The 22,628-nt window shown below is 36.7% G+C and overlaps 1 protein-coding gene across 1 annotated transcript; it reads left to right on the top strand.

Moving 5' to 3' along the window:
• The first annotated feature begins 19,596 nt into the window (after positions 1–19,596).
• On the top strand, positions 19,597–21,392 carry LOC145063841 (uncharacterized). The gene is made up of 3 exons (XM_079011417.1): positions 19,597–19,657; positions 19,758–20,016; positions 20,393–21,392. Exons 1-3 carry the CDS (start codon positions 19,597–19,599, stop codon positions 21,390–21,392), a joined length of 1,320 nt encoding a protein of 439 aa, XP_078867543.1.
• Positions 21,393–22,628: the final 1,236 nt, after the last annotated feature.

The raw sequence follows: 22,628 nt of genomic DNA, 5'->3' as shown, positions 1-22,628 counted from the left end.
ATATCGGTAAATGTAATTTTCTTTTAAAAATCGTGGTTACTCCAAGTGAGGTATATTAGCCCTATTTTATAAATAAAACTAAGAAAATAAAACGTGTTCAACTAAATCCTGAAGGTACTTTTAATACCCTCCGGTAATCAAATCGGTTATTACTTTGAGGTTAGTTTTCTTGATTCATTATTACAAAAGTAAATCTCTGCTATCTAGGTTGTGAGTTTCATGACCATAACTGACTGGATATGGCCCACAACAGTCAGTATCCTTTATGACTTTGTCACCCGTAGACCTGCCGGACTGACTGTAGCTAGCAGCAAGGTGCAGGATTGTCAGTCCCGTATAGATCTATACACAACAGTCACGCTCTCCCTACAAGAGATTCTGGTCACAAGTGCTAGTCCTACACTCTGTTTCGTGTGGTGAGTGTTACCAAGGACGTGTACCCAACTTAAACTAACAAATTTACAAGTAATAATATAGAAAATCCTTTTGTGATTAACATGAATCCTTTATAAAACGATACATTTTACTACAAGATTCAAAACTTCATTGCTCTAGTTTAGAAAACCGTTTCTACGAGTTGATTTTTTAATCGTTTGGTAAAACTGTTTTCCGTGTTAAAAGCATACTGAAAATATAATTATCATAAACGAAATAATATATTTTGAGCACAAGTTTCCTTCTTGTATTCCCCCCCCCCCCCCCCCAGAAAACATGAAAACTCAGAAAAACGTAGGGGTATGAACTCACCGTTTGACGTGTGATTCGAATGTAAGATTGTTAGGGATGTTGAGTGTCAAGTGCAACCGCAAGCACAAACGGACCCTATTAATGATATAATGATACATGTTTGGACATAATTAGTGTATAATACAACTAATTGTGATAAGTGACACCCTACGGGACTAGGAAACACTTGGGATAAGTGTTACAATCACATATGATTGTATGAAGAGAGTGTAAGGCCACACAAAAGAGTGTGTGGTCGGAGTGTGTGGTCAAAGTGTGTGGTTGGAATGTGTGGTCCTGGGGGTGTGTACGATTGAGGAGAGAGGAAATGAAGTGAAAATGAGCCTCATATATATATATAGAAAATGGATGTGCAGCCACACACTCGTGTGTGCAGCCATACATTAGGGTGTGCGGCCACACACTCATTTGTGTGGCTATACACTCGGGTGTGCGGCCACACACTCATGTGTGCAGCCATACACTCAGGTGTGCAACCACACACTCATGTGTGCGGCCATACACTCGGGTGTGCGGCCACACACTCATGTGTGCGGCCATACACTCGGGTTTGCGGCCACATACTCATGTGTGCGGCCACACACTCATGTATGTTCCCACACACTCCTTTTGATGGAGTGTTTGGCCTTTTTGCAACCCTAAATCTTAAACCAACCCATCCCTAATTCAAAATTTGGTTGTACAAGGCTTTAGATGATCCAAACAGGCTCAAAACAATGCTAAAAGATAGCTTAAATGAGTTTAACATTAATAGAATTGGCTAAGTGTACAAGATAAAAGTTTCGGTTTGTCACAAATTGGTGAGCCCAAAAGTCATGACCAAAAACTCGTAGTGCCCATATCGAGTCCGGAAGGCCGTCTTCTACACATCCTCCTCCCTGACCCTCATCTAGTGGTATCTTGTCACACCCCCGAACCGTCAGAACGGACGGCGGAAATGTCTAGGGGCGGGTGAACTCATGCTTAGTATTACAACAATCGTATCATAGCAATCAAAGTAAACACAACCATTAAATTACAATATGAATATTTACATTTGTTTGAATACATAGTTTGTATATATCAAAAGTAGCAAAAGTTAAAGACGAGACTCCAAGATGCTCCGTCTTCTCCAAAAGTTGGCGAAGGTACCTGTCTATCATTGTCCTGAGAATACAATCGGTTTTGAAAACATATCAGCATAAAGCTGGTGAGTTCATAAGCATGTTTTTGTATTGAGAACTAGTCACTAAATTTGTACAAATGATTTCTTTTCATTATAAGTGAAATATCGTTTGTATCGGAATCGTGGTCAATAACCAGTAAGTAAAGTATGTTCCGTTTGAAAACCCTAGCTATCACGAGTAAGTAAGGTAGTTTTATTACTTCAAATAAAACCAAAGGTTGTGTCCTTGGAATTGTTGGATTAGTGTCTAAGTCCATAACTATTTTGGTATGTACATGACCTAATTATGAGCATGGTCCTTTTGGGTTGCCTTCACCATAAAATTTGTGTAGGATGAATTAAGGAGAGAGAGGTTTAAATATGATTTATTAATATATTATGAGAATAATATATTAAAGGAGAAATCATATTGTTTAATTAATATTGGTCAAGAATTAATTGATAATTAATTTTGTGGCTAAAAGAGATTAATTGAATTCAGGGGACTGGACTGCAATTATGGGATAATTGATTTATTGGGCTAAGGAATGCTAAAGGAACAAGGGGTGAACGAAATTATGATGGAAGCCCATCATATTTTTGTCCATGGCCTTATCCAGAAGGTTCCATGGGCTGCTTAGAGTTTAAGCTGTCCATTAGGGTTTTGACTGAAACCCTAGCAGCCCACACAAGTATATAAAGGACCCCTTAGGCCCCCAAAATGGGGGGAACTGGTTCTCTAGGGTTTCTAGTCGTTTTTTGGGCAGCCTCCTTTCTTCTCCTCTTCATCCAAGTTGCATAAGGTGTTTGTGACTCCATTAGAGGTGCAGCACTTGAGGCACTAAGCTTTTAAAGCCAATCCAAGCAAGGAATTGATTGTTATTGCTATATAACAATCAAAGGTAATTCCCTTAAACCCTAATTCCATTTATAATATGTTAGATATAAGTTTATTAGTCTTGGATTCAAAGCATGTACAATAGTGAAACCTAGATCCAAGCATTAGGGTTTGTATGAGTACATAGGATTATTCTTATGCCTAAAACCCATCAGTGGTATCAGAACCTTGATTGGTTTCAGTTGTATGTAATGCTTAACTGTTTTGTTTGCTTAAAATCGAGTTTTTTTGCCTCTGCCCGACACAACTCGGCGAGTCAGTATCTGGACTCGGCGAGTCCAGGTCTGACTCGGCGAGTCAGTGCATCAGGCAGAGGGTATTTCGGGATTTGGCTGCTGTTTTAACTTGGATTTGATGCCTAATTTGTTTTTTGAAGTTAAAATCCGATTTTTATCTTAATTATATGTTTATCCTTGCCAAAGCAATAGATAATTTCAAATCTTTTAAATATTGGTTGTTTATGTGATAAATATGGATTATTTAAAGTTATTTGGTAATTATCTAATGACTAAAATAAGATTAGGTCAAATATAGATAATTATGTAATTAATTGTTTAATTTGAATTATTTTTTGTTTGATCCCTAATGTTTTGAAATGTTTCAAAACATGCCCTCAAGTTTTGGAATTTAAAAGTTAATTAAAAAGTTTAATTTTGAAATGTTAAATTCTAAAACCCTAGTAATTTGAAAAGTTCAAATCACACCCTTATGGTTTTATTAATTAATTAAAGTGAATAATTAAAAGTGATTTAATAATCCCATAAAGTTTTTGGTTTACATTTAATTAAATTAAAAGTATAATTTACTAAGTTAAACCACCTAGTATTTTAAAAGTGTAAAATACACCCTATACTATATATAACATTAAAAGTCTAGTATTATATATGTATGAGTAAACAGTCAGTCTTACCGTTAGTAGGCCTCATTCACGAATCTGGTCTATAAGGGGTGTTTAAGGAAATTGCCTATAAAATGGCGATTGAATGGGTATACACTCTTACCCACCGCACTCTTGACTAGTGGAGGGTCGTTAGCCGAACGGGTAGGATAGGACAGAAACCTTCCATTATAAGTATAATGAAGTACAAAGTAACTAAATGCTTTTTTCAAATTCCCAAATCATAGTTACTTTAGGAAAAATGTGAAATTGTATGCTAATCCATAGAAGTACACTTCGAACCCCTGTCAAACGTTAGTGGAGCGTGTGTGGTTAACCGGCACACTAATTTGGGGATGACATTGGTAGCGAAGGGTGACTCGATGTTTGTCATAGATCAATGGAGCGTGTGTGGCTAACCGACACATTGATTAGGTGATTGTAGCATTGGGTGCACCACATGATTCGTATGGTTATTCACACCTTGTTTGTGATCCTCGGCATCCCAGTCACAAATAGTAGGGCATAATCGAGATTAAACATGCCATTGAAAAGTTCAATGAATCTCAAAAGATCTAGGAGTTTCAATTCATTTAAAACTTAATCTTCCTTTTCGTTTTTCATGGTGGAAATTGGTAAATCGTCATTTACCTGCCTTCAAATATTTTGCAACTAGATTACGGCATCCCTTTTCTAGGTTGTAGAATATTGTGTTGGATCCTAGCCTTGATAACTCATTTGGGTGTTTTATTAAGGACTCAATCAACTTAACTTGAATCTTCTCCCGTTTTGTAGATGTCTACATCTTACAATGGTCTTCCCAAATCCTTTGGAACAAGCTTTCCAAATGAAGATGACGTTCCGAGATACGATCAAGGAAATGAGAGTCATGCTTCACTTCCTCCACCTCCTCCAATTGTTCTCCCTAACCCACAAGTTCAAAGGCTTGAAAAGTTCGAGCTCACTCAAGCCCTTTTGGCAAGTAACCACGAAGATGGGAAACCTATGTGCGCGCACGTCTTAGAGATGAAGTCACACATTGATAGGTTAAACATGTTGGGTGTCGAGATTTCAAGTGAGTTGGCTGTTGATTGGGTTCTTCAGTCACTTCCTGAATCATATAGTGAGTTCGTTAGAGAGTACTATATGATGGACCACGACGTGACCCTAATTAATCTCACCTATTTGCTTATAGTTGCTGAATCAGCAATGATTTGGCGTGCTAGTCAAGCAAATTTGTCTGGTGAATCAAACTCCCAAACTTCAATGGACACTAGCAACATTGGAAGTCCAGAAAGAACTAAGTCTGTGATTGTCCGATGTGTTGTGCCAAAGGAGTGCATTTGCTTTTATTGCCAAGAGAAGGGGCATTGGAGACGAAGCTACCCTAACTACCTGAGAGATCTAAGAGATGGGAGAGTCAAGACGTATGGCTCTACTTCAGGTAAAATCCATTATCTAACTCTTTTGAGTTCCTATTCTAGATTCTTAATACATGATGTGATAAGATTACATTTTGATGTTTTGTAGGATTGAAGAAAAGAGAGGAAGCTTGAGGGAAGAAGTGAGCTGAATCTAATCATGAAGAAATAGATTTCGATCGCATTACTTGAAGAATGGATTCTTGAGCTCCTACTTGGAGTTAGAATAGATTGTTAAGAAATATGTAATAACATAGTTTTTCAATTGAATTGCATTGTAAGGACAAATTTTTTCCGCAATAAAATGAATTTTGATTTTATCTTATTTATCCTTGCGATGGCATGTATGAAAAATTGATGTTTGAATGTTTCTATAATTAGCAAAATGGATTTGATTCTTAATTATGTTATTTGTGGAAATATCAAAAGTTTACCAAATAGGGAGTGTTTCTCATCGCCCAAGTTTCAATTGGACAGAAACTTGGAATCATGCAATGTGTATTATATAATGAATGAAAAAACTTTCACATTTGGGAAACTTAGACTAATTCTTTGACAAAGTGTCAATTGAAGGACTAGGAGATCAAGTACACTAGGTTGTGCGTTGATCAAGTCCACCACAAGAATGACAAAGATATTCGTCATGATTTACTAAAGTTTAGTAAATATTATTATACTTATAAGATTAAGTGTAATTCTAAGTTGATTGAAAGAGTTTCAATGAATAGTAGAACGAATAAAAAAGAATCAAGTAAGCAGAAAGATAAAAGTTTCTCTTTTCTAAGAAGAAGGGAGAGTACCTTTTATTGTGTTTTATGATAAGTCTTAAAGATTAAGAATCATGTCTCAATAGATCCTCTAAGTGAGTCTTAGTGTAATTGCATGTCTAAGAAGAGGAATCGAGTATTGTAGAAATGGTTAAATCAATAAGTCAATCATACTTCGTTCCAATATCAAGTCTTAGAGTCAAGATTGTGACATTAAGTGAAAAAGTCTTTAGTAGGTTTATAACACTTAACAAATGTGGAATTTGGAAAAGTTTTCTTATTCTTGCACATTAGAAATTGGTAAGTTGTGATGTCTTGGATAAGACAAAGACCAACTAAGACCAAATTTGTGAAGTGTTTTTTCTTGATAAATGCTACACTAACTCTTGAATATTTGTTTATCAAGAAATGTTTCTTGATAAGAGAATCTTATATGTCAAAGAGTCATTGGGAGTTTTAATGCTTTTGAAAAGGTTTCGAAAACAAATCAAGAATAAACCTTATCGATCATCACTAACACACGACTTCAGGTTTGCAACCTATCGTGTTGACATTATTTTGTTTCTGTGCCATTCCAATTGAGTTAATTATGCATGTGAGGTCTATGAGTTCTCATTTGAATGCATACTAGAGCCTTAGTCAATGGAAAGTACATTGATATGTAAGGACAAATTACTAAACTACTTGGAAGACATGGTGGGCACTCGTGTTACCATAAAGCAAGAAATCAAGATTAAGAAAGTTCAGTCCATATGAGGTTGAATTTGTCACAAAGTTTGGTTTTGGCAAATTCACGTGGATAGGAACTCATACACCGTAAAATCTAAGTGTCATAAGATTCCCTCATTCATGAAAATGACTGTGAGGAAATGCTTTCACTAAGAGAGATCTTAAGAAGATAGCAATTGTGAAAATTGTATTCTCAAATTCGATTATGGTTACGGCATCCCTTTCCATAGTTCGAATTGTGAGATTTGGCAATTAGTTTGAACATTTGGAACTTAGTAACATAAGTTCTAAATTGTTTAAGCACACATATGAGCTATCTAAGGCAAAGGTGTATGAGTTTAAGAAGCTTAGATAAAGGCTTATCGAAGCATTTGGTATTAGAAATATGAATTTCAGAAATTCAATAGGCATTGTTTTCTGGAAGTTCATTTGTTTTCTGAATACATGTCAAAGCTAGTGGGAGCATAAATGTTATGCTTATATGATAATCAACATGATAGTGGGAGCATAAGTGTTATGCTTGTATGATTATTATGGCGAGTATTGCAAGTTAGCAATATTAATTATAGAAAAACAAAGATTCCATTTGCAAAGTTGCATGGGTTGAAAAGTTGTTTTGCTATAATTAAGGGAGAGAATATTATACTTCGTTTCAAAATCTAAAGCTTAGATTGAGAAATTTTAATATCTTCAGTCAAAGGATACAGTGTGTTCTTAAATTTCGATTATGATTATGGCATCCCTCTTCATAGTTCGAATTGTGAGAACATGACACATAAAATATTATGGCAAAAGATTGGTAAAGTATCATATCTTTATGTAAGACATTATGCATCGTGTCCCATACGCTTCGGGTATAGGATCGATTGCAAATGCTATAATATTTTACCATTCTAAAATTTTCCAAATTTCTAGCGCATTAAAAGGGAAAAATGACTAGAATTGGTTTTGACTAAAATATTTAAACAACTATCAAAGGACGATCCAAAGTTCGCTTAGGATTGTTCACTTGTGAGTAGTTGGAAGTATGGTATTGGATGGGCCATATCGACATTATTATGAATAGATAAGATTCTATTAAGAATGAGTTGTCATATGGAAAATCTGGAAATGTTTCCATATTGGGAGTTGGATATTGAGATTCTGTGTCTAGATTAGAAAACTTTATGCAAGAAGGATGTTCAAAGGAATGTACTTTGAATGTGAGACTTCACGTCTATGGAATTGTCTTGTAACAATTTCTAAGAAAGTACTTTGTAATTTCATTGGCCAAGTCTTGGTGACTTCTGTGCTATGACTTTACGAAAGGATCGTTGCGTAAAATGTTAGAATCTAGCATATTCTAGTAGTGGCGAGAACCTTGCGTTCTTACACTAATGATAAGGATTGGGAATTGTTAAATGAGCATTATTGAAAAGGTTTATTTCACAAATCATGGACCATAGGAAACAAAGTGTGCATGCTTAGAGCATGGGACAATTGTTGTTGTAATTCAAGTAATGAGGTGATTATCCGAAACATTAAATGATGAGTAATCAATATGGTGGATAAATAGAAGTGTTTTATTTACTCTCACAAGTTTGGGGCCATATAGGATTAAGTATTATTGTTATGTTTCAGTTTGCATGTTTTGACTTCAAGAATAACTAGGTTATTCGAACATCCACGGTCGGTCATACGTTGGGAGTAGGTATGAATAAAGACTGTCATGAATCTGTCTGTAGATTGTCTGAAGAGTTTAGACATGGCACAAGTTTGCTGCAGAGTTCATGAATGCTTTGATAAGATTAGAGTATTGGATTAAACCCATGCTCACTTGGATCACTTCATGGATTTATCACGAGTGATTAGTGAGACGATAATATTGTATATTCTTGAAACCGAGACGTGTGAGTTGTTATTTGTTGGTCGGTTGCACATTGATAATAAGTAAACACACCAGTAACTTGGTGATATAAAACTTATTGTTGTGTGTGATTTGATCAATAAATGCAAGCGGGCATTTGAGTCGAAGTTTATCCATTCCTTTTACCCAAAGTGGGATAAAAGCGATATCTGTGGGCCTCTCGATGATTTAGTGATGACACCTAAGCGCTTGGTCAAGCCGGGACTAAGTTGATGTGTTCAATTGTAGTCTGTTATCAGTCGTCATAAATCGGAAGTCGGGAAACAGTATAGAGAGAATGATTAAAATTCATGTCTTATGTCTATACGATATCTTGAGAATGGAGGAATATATAATCCCTTATCTAGAGGACACGCTATCTGATAGGATCAGAGTTGACAGCGGCTTTTGAAAGCTACGATTGCTGATCAGGTTCTGAAGTCATACGGAAAATAGTTATTAGACTTATCCAAGTGGGAGACTGTTGGATTAGTGTCTAAGTCCATAACTATTTTGGTATGTACTTGACCCAATTATGAGCATGGTCCTTTTGGGTTGCCTTCACCATAGCAATTTGTAGGATGAATTAAGGAGAGAGAAGTTTAAATATGATTTATTAATATATTATGAGAATAATATATTAAAGGAGAAATCATATTGTTTAATTAATATTGGTCAAGAATTAATTGATAATTAATTTTGTGGCTAAAAGAGATTAATTGAATTCAGGGGACTGGACTGCAATTATGGGATAATTGAGTTATTGGGCTAAGGAATGCTAAAGGAACAAGGGGTGAACGAAATTATGATGGAAGCCCATCATATTTTCGTCCATGGCCTTATCCAGAAGGTTCCATGGGCTGCTTAGAGTTTAAGCTGTCCATTAGGGTTTTGACTGAAACCCTAGCAGCCCACACAAGTATATAAAGGACCCCTTAGGCCCCAAAAACGGGGGGAACTGATTCTCTAGGGTTTCTAGTCGTTTTTTGGGCAGCCTCCTTTCTTCTCCTCTTCATCCAAGTTGCATAAGGTGTTTGTGACTCCATTAGAGGTGCAGCACTTGAGGCACTAAGCTTTTAAAGCCAATCCAAGCAAGGAATTGATTGTTATTGCTATATAACAATCAAAGGTAATTCTCTAAACCCTAATTTAGTTTATAATATGTTAGATATAAGTTTATTAGTCTTGGATTCAAAGCATGTACAATAGTGAAACCTAGATCCAAGCATTAGGGTTTGTATGAGTACATAGGATTGTTCTTATGCCTAAAACCCATCAGGAATACCCTCCAGTAAGTAAGTAGGTAGTTTTATTAATTAAAAACAAGAAGAAAGAAGAAAGAAATCCCGTAAACAAAGGTTAGTTTATACTTATTGTGAGTCGTATAACCATGCTAATATGACCAGTGACCTCCTTGACGTTTCTTCAGGCGTCGTACGAATACAAAATTTGTCACCCCAGGCGTGCCTGCCTAACTGTAGCTAACAGTTCAGGTGTGGGATTATCGGTCCCGAATAGATCTATTCACAAATTTCACGCTCTCCCTCCAGGAGACTCTGGTTATACTAACGGTGAGGATTTATTGGTACCCCGAAGGGCATAACGAAGATAGGTCTCACAATCCTGTATTAACTAGTTTACATGTAGTTCGGTTGTTCTCGAGTTCGAAATTGTTGGTAAACAGTGTAGATTATAAATAATTATACACAAAATAATTATTTAGTAAGATACTCTTGTTATCTGTATGGATAAAATAAATCTGACATAGTTTATGTGTTTGACTTGGTACGTAGTTTGAAGTAGTGAAACCGGTAATGAATTCCCTAAACTATACCTATTATAGTTTGACTGGTAAGTTGTGTTCACGTACTATTCTGAAAACTATGCAATTATGTTTAGAAAACGTCCCTTATGCTCCGCATATTACAAAAGGGATAAAGAATATAAATGTTTGATGTAAAACTTGTTGTAATTGCATCAGTTTTTAAGTTGTGAAAACCTTTATGTTTAGCTTGTATTCCCCCCCCCCCCCTGAAAACGTTTTAAAAACTATAAAAGCATAGGGGTATGAACCCACTGTTGGTTGGATGTAAAGGATTGAACTGGACGATCCTTGAGTTGGTGTACGTTGCACTTAACCAAATCCTAATATCAAATAAATACATATATGTATCTAAATTAGCAATTTCGTTAGATAAAGTGTTAGATAAACACTTGTTTTTGGTTAAGGAATGTTACCGGGACTTGGTTGAATTGAGAAAACAGGCTTTTCCCCGAAAAGAGTTTTTTACGGTCGTGAATGGAGTTTACGGTCGATAGACCGTGAATAGGGTTTACAGTCTATGAAGATCTGGTGAGTTTACGGTCACAATGGGTTTATGGTCTATGAAGATAGACCGTAAACTCAAGAAAAAGGGTGCTTGTTTTCGACGAAAAGGTGTTCCAGAGGCTCCCAAACGGCCCCAAATGACGATTTCCGGCATTTTTCGGGTGAAAGGATGGCTTTATGGTGTTTACGGTCAAGAGGTTTAGAGAGAGAAAGTGGCTGTTTCCGGTCAAGAAGGTTCAAATGAGGGTGGGGGTCTAGTATTTATAGACTGGGGGTTTGCTCGGTGGTGGGGTCCACCTGGCACCGACCGTAAATGGGTTTACGGTCTACACGAGTTTACAGTCGTAAACTCGTTCTAATCGTGAACTCGGTGATTTTCGAGGAAGTTTCAAGTTTTTCGCGTGATTCCCGGTTTATTCGGAATCGTATAAAATACATATTATTTATTTAAAACGTAAATTCCTTCCCAAACTAAGAAATTTAACGGAATTTAATAAAAACCCAAATTTTATTAACGGAAACTAGGTAAGGATAATGAAAAAAGTTTCGTGCTGTCACATATCTTGAGTGCAGATTAATCTTGGAAAACCAATACGCCCCTGAAGCTGGTTAAATAGATCATCGATCCTCGGGAGGCGGTAACGGTTCTTCACTGTTAGCTTGTTCAACTCTCGGTAGTCTATATAAATCCAGTGCGACCCATCCTTCTTTTTCATGAACAGGATCGGTGCACCCCATAGCGAGCTACTCGGCCGGATGAACCCCTTGTCTAACAACTCTTGTAGATGCGTAGACAACTCCTGTATCTCTGGCAGGGCTAATTGATATGGTGCCTTGGCTATGGGAGCTGCACCGGAAACCAGATCGATCCAAAACTCCACCTGCCTCTCTGGAGGCACCCCATGTAGATCCTTCATAAATACATCTGGGTACTCACGAACAACCGGTACATCATCAATCGTCGCTCTATCTTGTTCCCGTGTATCCATAACATAAGCAAAAAACCCCGGGAAACCCTGATGGATATAACGTCTGGCTCTAGCAACCGAACATAAAACAGGGTCATGCTGAGTTCTCAACCCTTGGACCACCAACTCTCCCCCACTTGGGGTCCGCACTCATAGCAACTGGTGCTTACAATCAATCACTGCCCCATTGGGGCTCAACAAATCCATCCCTACTATGACTTTATTCTCGCGCAGAGGGATGGGAACCAAGTCAATACCGTAGCACTCATCGTACATCCTCAAAACACAACCTCAATGAACCCTCGATGCCTGAATGGACCGCTCATCTGCAATCTCCACCTCTAGTGGGTAGTCTAACATGCTCGAAGACTCAAGAAACTTCTTATTGAGTGCAATAGATATGAAAGATCAGGTGGCCCCCGAATCAAATAATACCCAAACAAGAATATCGTTCACAAGGAACAATCCTAAAACAAGACATATAAAATGTAAGTATTGTCATAATGTAAAATAAGATTTAAGGGAAAGAAACATACTCATCACCACATCTGGTGCGGCCCGCGCATCCTTGGTGGTCAACTAAAAGGCTCGGCTCCTCACCACTGGAGCATCCGTCTTGCCCTGTCGGTCGTCTGTGGTCCATAGGGTCACTGGAGATAGCACCACCACTGCCTCTCTTGATGCTAAGCTCGGACAGTGGGCCTTCCTGTTTCCCTTCTGATTACAATGGAAGAAAATCATATCTGATGTCGGAATGGTAGGAGCGGGAGCGGTACAATCCCTGCTAAAGTGTTCGGTCTTGCCGCACTTGTTGCAACCTGAGCTCCCCAGCCTACAAGCGCCCTCATGTGGCTTGTCGCACTTCCCACAGCGGCCTCGGGCCTGATGGCCCTTCGACCTCGTGTCGAATCCCTTAGGATTCTTTGCCGAAACCCCTCCTGTCTCCCCAAACTCTGCCTTTCTCTTCCCTATATGCTCCATATCAATCTCCCTCTCGCGTACCCTGGCTATCATGCCGTCCAGTGTCGGGCACGCCGAGTAACTAACAAACTCCATGATCTCTAGTCTCAACATATCGTGGTATCGAGTCTTCTTCATCTTCTCATAAACTGCGTAATGAGGCACCAACAAAGCCCTCTCCCTAAATTTAGTGGTGATCTCCACGACAGTCTCAGTCGTCTGTTTCATGTCCAGGAACTCTCTCGCTAACTGTTGAATCTCCACAGCAGGTGCAAACTCGGCTCGGAATTGGGTCACGAAATCCAGCCAGGTCATGGTCGTAATGGTTGGGCCTCCCAATGCATAACCGACCTCCTCCCACCAGTGCCCAGCTTGATCTTTCAAACACCCCGCGGCAAACCTTACCTTTGATCCCTCAGGGTAAAAGTCGGTCATCTGATCACACTCGATATTCGCTATCCATCGTCTGGTTGCAATGGGATCTTTCACCCCGCATAAGTCTGGTGCTCTGCATCCCGTGAAATCCTTGAAGGAGAGCGTACGAGTCCCCGACTGGCCAGGTACCATGTCACTCCCGAATGCCCTAAGTGATCCTCCATCAGCTCAATGATACCCTCCTTGATCGACCCGAAAATCACTAGGGTTGACTCAAGGATGCTGCTCTTAATCTCAGATGCAATGAACTCGCGCAGTCCCTCATCAATCAGCTCGGAACTTGTACCCAAACCAGACCCAGATCCTGAGCCTCCTACTCCATGACATGTCATCACCATTCTGAAATAAACCATACAATTGTCAGGATTATACATAATCATCGAAGAATCTTACACTCTGCCACTCTTGGTTCCCCGCAGCTCTTTAAGAGTCAAGTGTGGATCATCACCTTTCAATAGTAAGGGCCCATACTACCTTCCACATTTATCCGTTTTCCCCCTGGTTTGCATTGGGTCACCGAAGTCACTCCCTATCCACACATACAATTCACAATCAGATCACTCATGTCACTAATCTCATCCTAGGCTTACCCTAGGGTAATCTCCGACCCACTCTCTTCCATCAGCTGCGTAAGATACCCCTGCTACCTCTCCATAACTAGCTCGTGAATACCATTATATATTACTGAGATCAGATAATTCTTCGAATGAGAGGTCTCTCCTTACAACGGTTGGACTCGAACAAGAGTTGCGCAATAGGGCTAAACCTAACCTTTTGAAATTATTTAGTCCTCGCAATATGTAACTTAGCGTATTTGGTTACTAGTTACTTATAGATAGTTATAACTATTAATAGCACAAAGTAAGCAAAATTCGAGCATTTAGTAATCAAAACCAAGCATATCCTAATTAGGCGATCGTATCACTGACTAATCAATACAAGCATGCAATTCAATAGACACATACAGCAGGCATACTCGAACAAGAGTTGCGCAATAGGGCTAAACCTAACCTTCTGAAATTATTTAGTCCTCGCAATATGTAACTTAGCGTATTCGGTTACTAGTTAGTTATAGATAACTATAACTATTAATAGCACAAAGCAAGCAACATTCGAGCATTTAGTAATCAAAACCAAGCATATCCTAATCAGGCCATTGTATCACTAACTAATCTATACAAGCATGCAATTCAGTAGACACATACAGCAGGAATACAAGGCATCCTTCCTAGATCCTTAGTCCTAATGCAATTCTCATACACATACAGTAGGCATACAAGGCATCCATCTTAGATCCTTAGCCCTAATCTAGCATGCAATTCTCATAATCATAACATATATCATAACAAACATGTATGGTATATTGGGGAAGCTTACTTGAGCTTGGCCAATTGCACGCATCACACTTCTTGTTTCTTATTAAAACTCTTAATCTTTAATTTTTTTTAAGAAAAATTATCTTTTTCTTGTAAAACTTCTTAAACCTTCGATTTGAGTCCAGACACGTCCGAGAGTGTGTCTGAATCCCTCAAACCAAGGCTCTGATACCAACTTGTAACACCCTTAAAAATACAATCCGAAAATTTTATTTTTACGTTTATCAATCATAAAATAAAGCATACTGTTTTTCCCAAAACCATGAAATCATAAAATAGTTTAGTTTTTCAATCCAATGATACATATAAAGTCATCATCATAGTCATAATCCCAAAATCGCTAATGCGGAAAATCATGGTGTGATGCGATGCGATCAAGGCGGCCCTTTCCCCTTCGAGCTGGAAGTACCTAAAACCAAAACTGAAAACCGTAAGCACGAAGCTTAGTGAGTTTCCCCCCCCCCCACCATACTACATACAAATCACAAAATTACTATCATGCATATTTGGGTACCCGACCTACCCTGCTGAGCATACCTGGGAGCTCAACCTACCCATGTCAGACATACTGGGGTGTCCGACCTACCCCCGTCAGGCATACCTGGGTGCCCGACCTACCCATCGATTTTATTCAAACCGATTACGGGGTCTATTTCACCTCCTACCACTACCACATAAATCATGTATATCACACATAAGCATCAAACAATACATAACACCTTAATAATTATGACAAAGACAATTACTAAGTCATATCAATACTAGTGGGTCGGAATTGGTGCCTTCCACCCATGGTTTCTACGAAGGGAGACTCACCTCACAGTGTATGCCGAAATCGTACTCCTCGGCTGGCTCGTAACTGCTCTCCCTAAAGCACAATAAATTCCCTAGTCAGTCATTGGGTCCAAATAGGACTCCCTTATGGCCCAAACTTCTAATTCATGTCCTAAGCCAAGGTTTCCTAATCCTTGGCCTATTAGGCCTCTTTCTCCCAAGGCCAAACTCCTAATTAAATTAAGTCCCAAGTCCATCCATTTAAGTTTCAAGGCCCAATAACGCCCATTAAGGCCATATACCATATATCCTAGGTCTAGGCCCAGAAGCCTTCCTCCACAGTGGGTCATGAGGCCTAACTATTTTCAAGCCCAACATCCTAAGGCCCAAATACCTATTTGACCACTCTGCATGTGTACACGCGGCATTCCTGGCACGTACGCCCAGCGTATGCTGGTCTTGACCACTTCGGGGAGATTGAACCAAAATGCACAGCGTACCAGGGGTACACCCAACATACTGGTCAGTTTCCTTAGAAGCTCCTTTGAGACTTTATCCATTAAGTCCTAACATCCAAAACAAAGATCCATGTCCTTTAAGACGTCCTAGACTATAACGTTACAAACTTTATGTCTTTAGATGCATAGATGGGGGTTAAGACATGATTTAAATCCTTAAACACACTTTTTGACCATCTAACACTTGCATGGTTGTGGCTTAACCATCAAGGCCAAATTTTTATGGCTCTAAAGGCTTCCAAGAGCTCAAAAGGACAACTCTTATGAGCTAGAACCCCCAAAACTACAACTAAGCATACAATGGTCAAGTTTGAAGCTTGATACCTCAAATGAGTCAGAAAAGATGCTAAACTCCTAGATCTACATGCCCCTCTCACATTCTTGTTCCTTCTTCTAATTTACTCTTCTTCAAAGCCACCAAAAATCACCCAAAAGTGCACAAAATTAGCTCACAAAGCATGCAAGAGGTTTAGGGTTCGATTTTTACTCTTTAGGAACAGTGGAGGCTAAGGGAATGAGGTTTGGGATGAATTTAATGTCTTTATATATGGGGAAAACACTAAACTTTAGGGTTTGCAACTGGACAGGTTATGCCTAACGTACGCTTGGGTATGCCCAGCACACACAAGGCTTCCCCCGCTTTGTGCCTTAATTGTGTATGTCGTGCGTACACTATGTATGCCCAACGTACGACCTTTCTCAAAATTACAATATATTTCACTTAATAAAATTGAAGGGAAATAGCTGGTGACTCGGATGTTACATGTAATAGGATTAATTTGTTGATCAATGTCACCCTGATAAATATTAAACAAGTTAGGATGGTGTGGAGTGCACATTTGTTTATATTTGTCTTGGTTGAAATTACATTACTATTTTGGGGCAAATCCCCTGAACGAATGGAGTTCCATGGTAGCGCCCCTTGGAATGGGGGTCCAAGGGGCAGCAACCCCTAGTGGGGTCCAAGGGGTGGCTGGGGTCGATATTCTAGACCCGGATTTAAGTTGGTTTATGACCATTTTTGGATAGTTTTAAGACATAAAACTGTCATGTGGAAGTTTTTAAACAAGAAGTTTTTCTTGTTATATGATCATTTCGAAATCATTTTTGGTACTCTTCTTTTTTATAACATCTTTAACATTCTCTCTTCTATTTCTCTCATTTTTTGAGTCTTATTCGATTAAAAATTGGTTGTGCCACCCAAGTACTTTAATCTGAAAGTGTTATATATGATTTTTAGAATTTCCAAGTGTTTACTCCTCTTTTCTAACAGTTTATCCATGAACTAAAGTATCTAATCACAATTGAATTTTATTGGTTCTAAAATTTCAATATTCGTAATTGAATTAATTAGCTTGCAGATGACAATACAGAACCAATTAGAAACTACACCAATTCAATATGTTTATTATCCGGTTAATATTCAATTAATATTTGGCTATCATCTTATTTGATCCATCCATTTATCATCCATTTATACTATCTAATTAATATTATTCAATATCACATTAGACGGTCAGGTTGAGTATAGAAAATATAGACATTTATATAAACATTGGCTTGGATAAAAATTGGAATACCAATAGCGAATATATTAAAGATAAAAGCAATTCAATCCATTAAATATATAGTTGGATCAGTTATGTTTGATTGACCATATTTAACTGAATTAGATGTATTAGCAATATCTTATATCCAATAGGATATGAATTATTTGATCCGGTTCTATAAAAAGAAATAATTTGTATATAATGATTTTTCTCCATATACAACGGTTTATGTTTTATTGAGTTGTATAATATAACATTTTAATGCATAAATTATTTTGTATGGAGAAAAAATATAATGTAGTAGGAAGAAGTTCCATTTAACCCCACTTGTTTCTTATCGAAATATTCTGTTTTATTGAGTTGTATAACACAATATTTCAAAATATATTAGGAATTTGTGATTTTGATATGATATTTAGATTTGTATGGGCCGGTTGGGAGGGGATATCACATAATTCACGGGTTTTGAAAGAAGTTGCATTTAACCCGACTTTCGGCTTTCTGTTTCCTCCACCAGGTTTTAATCCTTTTTAAATTGATTATGAAATATGATATCAATTTCTTTTAAATATAATACTAGTGTCACTCATGTGTATAGATAAATATTACCTTTGTGATGTTGCATACACCAACACTTGTCGATTTATGACTCCTTATCGCAATACGATGTATTAGTTAGCCGACTATCGACGAATATGTGCAGGCCCGACTTAGGGCAAGGGCAACATGGGCAATGGAACAAGGCCCAAAATTTCCAGGGGCCCAAATATTTTTATAGTATATGATGTATCGTTCAGCCCAAGCAATCCAACATCATCCAAACAACGCCAAACGCCAAACCAAAGACAGCATCGCACGAAGCAGCAAACGATTGCAGGCGCAGTACTTCGTTAAAAAAAAGTTCGATTGCAGCAATCACATGCTTCAGTGACATCAATCATCGATTCGTCATTCATCCTCCTATACAACATATTTTATTTTTAGGTGAGGGTCAATCACATATTCACTTTATCAATGATTCTTCTTCTTCATTCTTGATTTGTGGTCCTGCTAGGCTGCTAATGTAATAGATTATGAGAAATTAAGGAATTAAGGATTATGACTTTATGAGTTTGAAAATTATAATTGTCAATTCAATTGCATATTTGAATCAGTTGAATGTTTGAATGAATTATATATTAAATAGATTATAAATTTTTCAGATTCATGGTATGTTTAATTGTGTAACTGTTTATCTTTTAACTGTTCAATGTTTTGGATTCTTGAATGTTATTCATGAATGTTTAATTTTTTATCACTATGTTGTATTGTCATTATGTCATATTTTCAAATTGAAATCTGATTGAATGATTCACAATGTTGAATGAAATCAATGAATGATTTTGAAATAGATTATTAGAAACAGAAATTAAATTATGAGATTATGTTTATTGTATAATTTTTTATCAGAAATTTGGAATTCAGAAACCATAGTGTTTAAAAAATCAAATTATGTTTATTGTTTGTAAAATTGTAGAGATGAAGTCTAAACAATCATTCGGTAGTCAAAACGTAAAAAAGAAAAAAGAAAACAAGATGAAGAAAAGAAAAAGGCTGAAGTTGTTGCTCTATATAAGTTTATCCATAGACAACCTATTGAAGAGCATGTTGAAGAGCACACTGAAGAGCATGTTGAAGAGCAACAGCATATAGAAGTAGAAGATGCAGAAGAGCAAGAACCCGCTAAAGAGCTTGTTGATATATATGATCCAAGAAGGTGGGAAAAACTTAATTCTGAAGAAATTAAACTTTTGGTCCAAAAAGGTCCTAAAAGAGATAATAGTATTATGTATGGTCCCTAGGATAAATTTGGTAGACGGTTTTCTGCAGCTTTATATACAAGAACTTTACCAAATTTGGAGAAGTGTGATAGAGAATGGCTAGTATATTCGAAAGAGTTAGACAAGATATTTTGTTTTTTTTTGTAAAGTGTTTAGAAAAGGGATTTCAAAAGGGAAATTGGATGGTGAAGGTTATGCAGATTGGCACCATGTTACCACTAGGGTTAACCGTTAAAGAACACGAAATTTCATTGGATCATCTTACAAATTGGAATAAGTGGTCTGATATGCGTAAAAGATTGAACTTGAATGAAACAATTGATAAAGTTCAATACGAACAATTCAAGAAAGAAAGAGATTACTGGAAACAAGTCCTTTTGTGAATCATTGCAGTAGTGATGTTTCTTGCTAAACATAATTTAGCATTTCATAGATCCAATGAAAAGTTGTATAAAAAAGGTAACTATAAATTGTAATTTTTTTGTTCTAATTCCACCAAATATCTTTTGTGAATTATTATGACTGATTTCACTTCTTATTTGTTAATTGTATTTAATAGGTAACGGAAATATTTTGGGTGTCATTGAACTATTGGAAGAGTTTGACCCGGTTATCAAAGAGCATGTGTGGCGGATCACAAATGATGGACTTCATGTGCATTATCTTGGCCGCTTAATCCAAAACGAACTAATATATTTGCTAGCTCAAGAAATTAAAAAAGAACATATCAAGAAGATAAAGGAAGTAAAGTACTACTCAATCATACTTGATTGTACTCCTGATTCAAGTCACCAGGAACAGATGACAATAATAGTGAGGTATTTAACATTATCATATAATTATGTTACTGTCAAGGAGTCCTTTTTAGGTTTCTTGAATGTTGATGATACCTCTGGAAAAGGACTATTTGATAATGGAGCCCATCATTTATGATAATGGAGCAAACATGAAAGGAAAACACCAAGGAGTGCAAAAGAGATTTTTAGATATAAATCCTAGAGAATTTTACACTCCTTGTGGTTGCCATTCTCTTAATCTAACATTATGTGATATGGCTAACAAGTGTGTTAAAGGAAAGAACTTTTTTGGATTCATCCAACGCATTTATACTATCTTTGCAAATTCTACTAAGAGGTGGGAAATTTTGAAAGATAACGTTAAAGCTTAGAGTCTTAAGTCATTGTGTCAAACTAGTTGGGAAAGCCGGGTTGAGAGTGTACAGGGTATTAAACTTCAACTTGTGGATGTACGGGAAGCTTTACTTCAAGTTGAAGAAAATGCTAATAATGTTGTAATTGCAAGTGAAGCGACTTCACTGGCAGAAAAAGAACTTGGTGACTTTAAATTTTTGGTATCAACTGTTATTTGGTATGAAGTATTAAACCATGTGAGTACTGTGAGTAAGAAGTTACAATCAAAGGATATGCGTCTTGATAATGCTATTTCAGAAATAAACAAATTGATTGGGTACTTCAAGGATTATAGAGAAACCGGTTTTTCAAAAGCAATTGTTGAAGCTAAGGACACTGCTATTGAAATGGGTATTGATCCAGTATTTCCACAAAAGCGTGTGATTGAAAGGAAAAAAATGTTTGATGAGAGTTTAACTAGTGAAGAAGTTTCATTTACACCTAAAGAGAATTTTAGAGTCAATAATTTCTTATACATTGTTGATCAAGCTATTTCTTCTCTTGAGACAAGATTTGAACAATTCAAAGAGTATGAAAAAGTATTTGGTTTTTTATTTCCACATAATTTGAGGGGAATTAAAGATAAAGATCTTAAGTCGTATTGTCATCATCTTGAAAAAGCACTCAAGTTTGAAGAAAGATCGGATATTGATGCCGAGGAACTTTATACAGAGTTGAAATTACTTGAGACATTGGAAATCGATGAATTTAGCAACCTTACAGATGTTTTGAAGTTTTTGAAAGAACTTGATTATTTCCCAAATGCAAGCACTGCATATAGAATATTGTTGACTATTCCAGTAACAGTTGCATCTGCAGAAAGGAGTTTTTCGAAATTGAAGTTTGTAAAATCTTATTTACGCTCCACAATGACACAAGAAAGACTTAGGAGTTTGGCAATGATATCTATCGAGAATGAAATCTTAGAGAGTATAGACTATGAAGAATTGATCAACCAATTTGCAATCAACAATGCTTGGAGAGCTTCACGGATCGTCGGTTAGCTGTTAGGATATGTAATTACTCATTAAAATACTATGATTTTGCTTTGTTTATTGGTATAATATTTGTCGTCATTTTAATATAAAAAAATCCGCTTACGTAATTTAATTTGTTAGACGTTAAGGCCTAAGGGCCTTTTTTATCCACCTCGTCCTGGGCATTTGAATCTTCAGAACCAGCCCTGAAGATGTGCATCAAGTAAGGAAGAAAGATTCAATCATGCCTACGCACAACTCATAAATATTATTGCGCGTGTTTATGGTGTTTTGAAAGCAAGACTCCCAATCCTAAAGCAAATTACTCATTATCTTTTTTCAGTGCAAAGAGACATAGTTGTTACTTGTTTCACAGTCCATAATTTCATAAGGAAGTGCAATAATATTCATGATGAATTGTTTATGGCATCCAAGGAAAATATAGGTCAACCAAAAGGGGGAAGAGTGATGGCCAAAATGTACATGATATGAAATGGAGTTCACAAGGCAACGAATACATGGTTAATTTGCGTGACGAGATTGCGAATCGATTATTTTTTCAAATTAATTTTGTAGGATTTTATTTGGATTTTAGTTTGAGTTTGTAAATTTTAAAACATGTATGTTTGATTTGGATTTGTGTTTAATTTGGATTTATGTTTAATTTGGATTCTATATGATTTTTATATTTTTTTAAAGATTATTCAAGAAGTTCATTAACTTATTTTATAAATAAAAACATTGTGTTCAACAAAAAGATAACATATAAGGGTAAAATTGTCATTATTATCATTCAGATCTTAAGATAACATATTTTATAAATAAAAACATTGAATTCAGCAAAAATATAACATATAAGGGTAAAATTGTCATTATTATCATTCAGATGATCCAACCAAGCAACATTGAAAAATTCAGATCTTAAAAACCAGATCCTCTTAGAAATTCAGACCTCTTAATTTTTCAGATCTTAAAAATTCAGATCCTGCCAAACAACCCCTAAATATAACAACTACAAGAGCTATTTTTTGTAATTTAAAGTTAGCCTTCGTTCTTAGAGTAATTTACATAAATGGTCTTTGAAGTTTAGGCTGATATACACACATTTTTTTAACTATTGTTTTATACTCGTATAGTCTGTATATATTTGTTGCGTGGTTGGTCCCTTCATGCCGTAATAAACCTATATTTACCCTTATCCATTTATTTTTTAATTTTATGTTATTTATTTATATTCTTAAATTTTCTTCGTAAAAACTAAGC

The sequence above is a fragment of the Lactuca serriola genome, chromosome 7 (assembly GCF_051521515.1).
Source record: "Lactuca serriola cultivar US96UC23 chromosome 7, Lser_US96UC23_V15, whole genome shotgun sequence".
NCBI classification, from domain to species: domain Eukaryota; kingdom Viridiplantae; phylum Streptophyta; class Magnoliopsida; order Asterales; family Asteraceae; genus Lactuca; species Lactuca serriola.
Note: the sequence above shows the minus strand (reverse complement) of the source record. Positions and strands in the feature narration are given on the sequence as shown.

Excerpts from the sequence above, each read along its gene's own strand:
- LOC145063841 (XM_079011417.1), top strand. The coding sequence starts at position 19,597 with ATGTTTCTTGCTAAACATAATTTAGCATTTCATAGATCCAATGAAAAG. Across the intron at positions 19,658-19,757 it reads TGAAAAGTTGTATAAAAAAG|GTAACGGAAATATTTTGGGT; the intron begins GTAACTATAAAT and ends TGTATTTAATAG. Across the intron at positions 20,017-20,392 it reads CAGATGACAATAATAGTGAG|TTGGGAAAGCCGGGTTGAGA; the intron begins GTATTTAACATT and ends GTGTCAAACTAG.